General features: G+C 33.2%; 1 protein-coding gene across 1 annotated transcript in view; it reads right to left on the reverse strand.

Moving 5' to 3' along the window:
* The window catches only part of Ikzf2 (IKAROS family zinc finger 2), a 146,553-nt gene extending 141,204 nt beyond the window's left edge, over positions 1 to 5,349 (reverse strand). The window contains exons 1-2 of the mRNA XM_090354755.1: positions 5,307 to 5,349; positions 4,385 to 4,489 (exon numbers count right to left, since the gene is read on the reverse strand). Coding sequence (XP_090210881.1) covers positions 4,385 to 4,489; positions 5,307 to 5,340 — 139 coding nt within the window. The 5' untranslated portion in view covers positions 5,341 to 5,349. The remainder of the gene's footprint in view (positions 1 to 4,384; positions 4,490 to 5,306) is intronic.
* Positions 5,350 to 6,000: the final 651 nt, after the last annotated feature.

A 6,000-nucleotide genomic window follows, 5' to 3' on the forward strand; every position in this document is an offset into this window, starting at 1 on the left:
ATAGTTTTAGACAAAGATAAATGAGGATAATATAAAGTAAGTTGCTTAGGTTTTTGTTTGGTGTTTATTTTTTGAAGATACATCTTAATTCTCACTTCTACAAAGACAGAGTGGTCATGTATGGAAAGAGGTTCAAAAAATGTAGCATTATGCTGTTAATTACTTATAAAAATATAGACTTCCATTAAGTTTCTTTTCCTCCTTTGTTTTTCTTTTGATACACATTCATCATGACATATTCTCTGATAGGTGTGAAGGAATCTAATCAAATTTTGCTGTTTTTGTTTTCAATAAAAGTAAATGTAAAGTCAAAGTCAAAGCACTATGATTCCTGCCAGAGCTAGGTGTTACATTAGGGTGTGTCCCGTGCAAATCCAGCAAAGGGTAACTGCCAAACTAAGCTATAGAAGACAACTCCAGAAAGCCAGTGAGACCACTAATATACTCTGTAGTTTGAAAAGAACATTAGAACAAGGCTTGACAAGATTATCTGATATCACTCCACCCTCCTAACAACACTGCTGTTTCTGTAATACTATTTTTTGTCAATAAAACATTGGTTGATAGTCTAGGTTCAACACAAGAAATGCTTTTAAAGGATGACATTGTTGAGACACTAGTTAGCTAACTAATCCACAAGAGAATATCTGAGAATGTCCCAACTATGCAAACAGTGTCTTTCTGCTAAGACACCAATGAAGGCAATTGATTTCTTTAAAACTCCATTTGCACTTATGAGAAATAGAAATAAAAATACATTTCTGCTCCTCAAGGTTCTAAAAATGGAAAGTAGGAAAGGAAAAAATGAATGTGAAGCACTATGAAAAGAATACACTAGATTCTCTGACCTGATTATTGGTCATAGTCTTGCAAAACTAGAATTACTGCTTTTCCAATTCCCTACACGCCACCTGGCCATCAAACAGCTGATAAATAATAGTGGCTGCCCAGCTGAACCACCTAAGAATTTTAAAGGAATGGGAACAAATTCTGTGTCAGGATATACTTTTAAAATAGTATTTAGGTAACTTGTCCTGCGAAGAACAATTACGCATTGGCATTATAAAACTAGGTGTAAGAAAATTAGGATTACTTACAAATGTTGAATTTGAAAACATTTTCAAAATAGCCATCTCCAGACGAAGAACAGCTTAAAACTGATACTGAAGCAACTATATAACAGCTGAAAATAAGCTAACCCACAAAAAGAAGGAATCACAGAGTAAGCTGCATCTTATTGGTCAAAGCACAATATGAATTATTTTTATATTGTTCTGTCTGAGTTGTCTGTCTCAGATTCTTAACTTCCAGAATTCTATTTTTAAAATCACTTAACACTGTGTATTTCCAGTAGCCATCAAGGCATATGCTGTCATCTCCGACAGGGAACAGTGTCAGCAAACTCAATATGGACATTAATGATCGCAGGCAATAGTGGCCAACCTTTTCTCAAAGCGCTCTGCATTCCAGAGGAAAAAGTCAAAAGCTCTATAAGAAAACATGTTCTAAATCGTAAGAAGCATTCATTATAAAATTAGGATCAGTCATACCTCCTCTTTGAAGGTTATCTTATATGTTGAATTTTAAAACTCCAAACTGTCAAGAAGTATAACATTTTCAGCTCTCCCCAAGTCACCAACACTCTATTTTAGCAATGTCAAATAATGATAGCCGCTGTCATTATTTTTTTACACAATAGCTAGGAGCAAGTTGTACAGGTGCCCTTCATCTTAGACTAGTCAAAAAAATGTCCCCAAAAATGTCTAGGACTTGATAGTAATATCATCCACTGTCCTAAAGTCAAAATAAATGGACTACTATACATTGCTCATTTTGTCCATAAAAAATCTAATGGCCAGAATATCAGCTTAAGAAGTCAAAGGTTTTTACTCCTATTTTCTTCTGAAATAGTTTCAAATAACTATTTTCCCCTTTACATACAGACCTCTCCTTCATGCTACTAGAAACTATCTTAGTCTATTCACATTTACTTTTGGCTTTAATCACAATTCCATTTGGCAAGTAATAGCCCTCCCAGAAGATACTGTTAAAGTGTAGAAAAGGCATTATTTTCATTTAATAAAGGCAACAGTATGGATGAAGAGGAGTAAGTAAAACCAGTGAGAGCAGACACAAGTGATGTTTCAGCTCCTACACACCCCAACGTGATTTTTAACTAACAACAACAATAACAACAACAACAACAAAAAACTGCCTAACCAATTCTAGGTCCCTGTTCTAATTAACAGACAAGAATCCCTCTCTCTCTAATACTATTTGCTGAGGCAATCTAAAATGCTGATATTCTCCCAGATCTAACAGAGAGGAAAAATGGGTATCTTCTCCATCTAGCACCTAAGTGGGTAACCTAGATACCGTAAATAGAGGCTACATAAAGGATGCAACAGACAGCTCTAAAGTGACAGCCAAAATATTTAACCTGCAACTCTTTGGAAAAGAACTTGAAAACACTTGCAGCTTAGCCAATAATGATACTAATAAGGAACTGCCACAAGCTATTAAATTTTTTTAAAGCAAAAAAAGAAAAAAGAAAAACCTCTTTACCAAACCTAGGTTTGCTGTTGCTGGCTGAGAAAAGCTAAAATGCTATTATTTGTTCACATTAATCATGCACATACTTTTATTACTATTCATTACTAAAAGATGAGTGAACTGCCTTTCTGACGCAAGTACTTTCTAATGTAGAATCAAATTCACATATACAAATACAAGAGGCAACTAATTAATTAACAAGCATTTTCCTGATGGTATTCTAATGGTGACAAGCATTGAAAATCAAGTTTTAAGTTACACAATTTTTGTTGTTGCTGTTGTTTCTAAAGTCAATAGTTAAATATTTAAAAACAGAAACCATACCAAAGTCAATCTTAACTCATTATGACATTATATGGAAAAGCTTCTGAGATATAAAAACACATTCTACCCAGTGTCTCATATTAAATGTAACATGCAAAACTATTGTGCACATTACAGTGGTATAACTTATCAAATCAAGAAAAATGATAAATCAATGCTACAAAATCTACAACATTAATAGTAAAATCAATTTATTATAAAAGATTATCAGTATAATACAGATTATATTTATTCACTAACTGGACAAGATCCCCTTTTCTACATGATGAAGAAATTTAAAGGACTGCTTCTAGGAAGAAATTTTCAGGTTTTCCCATTCATAAAAAGAAAGCTTTTAAATAAATTAAGTTCAATGAGTTCAATCATGATTTCAAGGAAACAGCTAAGATTACTGAAAATTAATGAATTGCAAAATGAATTCAAGAGTAGTTTTATACTTTGCTTGTAATTCAGTCTGTATTAATTATACAGCTTGTACATTTACAGTAACTTAGGTTGGACTGTAAGAGGTAAATGGAAAAGAAAAGCTCTCTAGGAAAACCAGAATTTAAAGTGCTCTCATAATTAAATAATAATTAATTTTTTAATTGTTAAATCTTCAAAAAGAGAAAGAACTATGTTTCACATATAACCTCAAATAGAAAAGTTGTAATATATATATAAGAATACATATCAAAAGTAAAAAGTAAATGAGATTTTAAATTCCTTTTGGTAGTAGTAAGAAAGCATTTTGCTTGCAAGCTAATCTGAAAAAACATTTTAATTAAGGGAAACCAATTATATTCTTAATAAATAAAAGCACTTTCTTTTGTCACAGAATATGTTTTTCCTTCTCACATACATGTCGTATATTACTACATCAATGAATGATCTTTTACCAAAAATAGCAGGCAAAACTATCTATTCTTGCAAGCTAAAAATACACTTCTAAATTTTTTCAGTCCTCTCTGGACAATCTTAAACAAAAGGCTTTCAACATTATTAGAAAAATGGATATATATATTAGTTCCATGAATTATACTTTAAGTGCAATGCTTTCCAGAAAAAAAATTCATGTCTTCTTGTTTTGTTTTTTTTTTTTAAAGGAGTAAGTGCTAGTAGTAGATACTACCAATCATTGTTTGGTTTTATACGAAAGCAATATAAAATTCATTTTTTCTGTAAACTACTAATAGTCATTTACAAGTAACATATTTTCGTATTTTTCATCCAACAACAAAAACACATCAGACATACACCTGACAAAACAACCACCAGCAAATCCTGACATTCCTTACCTGACACAGGTAAGTACCAGCTCCCAAATGCCACCTTGGGATAGGTCACACTAGTAAGCAGACTCATGTTGTATCTCACTTAGAATGAACAGGAATACACTTGTGCTGTTTTTTCTTTAGCAAAATCTATAGCACTAGCTATACCACAATGTGAGCAGACCTCACAGATCTAACAAATTCAAATCTGTCTCTAGAGAAATAGAAAAAAAAATCATAAAAGACAGACTTACTGCTTGTCATGTGACTTGGAGAGGCATGCTGTCCATTGGGTGTGCTTGAGGTGAGGTCAATTGCCATGGTGGAGTGCTCCCTTTCAGGTGAAAGCTCATTGTCACCTGTTTTCACAAAATAATAAGTTTTTGTTTCTACTTGTCACATAAAGACTAATTACTAAATTTTCCACATTCATACAATGGCATGCACTGATGAGGTTTTTAAGTACAACATGTTTTCCCTTCAGAGAAGCTATGAAGAAATATTTTAGAAATACATAGTAAATGAATGAAATGACAAAAGGCTACAATCATCGCACAAATGAAACACACACACACATACACACACATACACACACACACACACGAATTTACTGTCACACATACTCTTACATTGTCAAAAAGAAGGAAAATCATAAGAAGGTATCGTTTAGTTGAAAATGTTAAGTTTTAACATCTACATTGAATAGACAATATCAAGTTTCTATATTGAACATTTTCCAAAATGCTATTAGAAAGTTAGTGGTTTGAAGAGAGCTTGGTAACATATAAATGTATATAGATATATATTTGGATATATATTACTTAAAGCTAATTCTTTCACATTATGTATCCAGAAAAATTAGGTTACAGAGTAGTAAAAATGTAGTACAAACCACATCAGTAGATATATACATAGCTTGACATATTTTAAATTTAAAATAGCTAGAAAAATGATCTTTGCTATGCTAAGCAAAGAGTAATTTCAATATTCCCATTAATTTTACAAAGTAGTAAGTATAGTTGTTTCTTTGCTTCTGGGCTGTTGTTCCCTCAAACTCATTTAAAGTAAAATTATGAACAGAATAGTATAGAATGTTCAGTAGTCTTTTAAATCAGGCATTAAAATATATGTGATAGGAAGCTAACTTTATGAAAATAAATGAAAATGAATACTTACATGTTAAATAGCCATCAATAGTCTCTGTTTCCATAGTCAAAGTGCAGTACTGCAAGACAAAAGATTAAACTCTTCACACAAGGATTCCTTTCCCAATATGCCATTAAATTCTTAACTTATTTGATGCTCCAAGCAGTTAGGGAAGGTTGCTACTGCAACCTGTGCCCAAGAACCATACCACCAGTGTACTGTATGTGCTCATTTGCAAGTCACTGAACTCTTTCTGCAAATGATCTGATTCCTACTGAGATAGGATGGGGAAGATAAGTGTGGGTGCTGTGAGATGGGCTGGAATAAGAAAGGAAGGGCTCACTTCATCAAAATTGACTTCTTTTGAGAGGTGGGGAGGAGAGATGGGAAGGGTAGACCTGAAATTTGCCACCTTCTGCCAGGATTTAAGTATTTTTTTTACCATTTGCCACTTCCTACAATCACACTACAGTTTAAGGACTTCCCAGTATACAGATAGCTCTATTCACAATTGTTGCAAGTTGGTTCATCATGTTCTAACAGGGAGGGGGAGAACAAACAAACATAATAAAACAAAACAAAACAAAACTTAGTGCCCAACTCTGTCTTGAAGACTCCAGCAGCAGTTGGCCAAGTCTGACATTTTTTTCCTCCCCCCAACCCCAAGTTCTGTGTAAGCACCTGTTCGGTGTAAGTTTAATTTCCTGCCAGACCCTGGTTGGAC

Source organism: Megascapheus bottae, chromosome 21 (genome assembly GCF_031878675.1).
Source record: "Megascapheus bottae isolate mThoBot1 chromosome 21, mThoBot2.hap1, whole genome shotgun sequence".
NCBI lineage: Eukaryota > Metazoa > Chordata > Mammalia > Rodentia > Geomyidae > Megascapheus > Megascapheus bottae.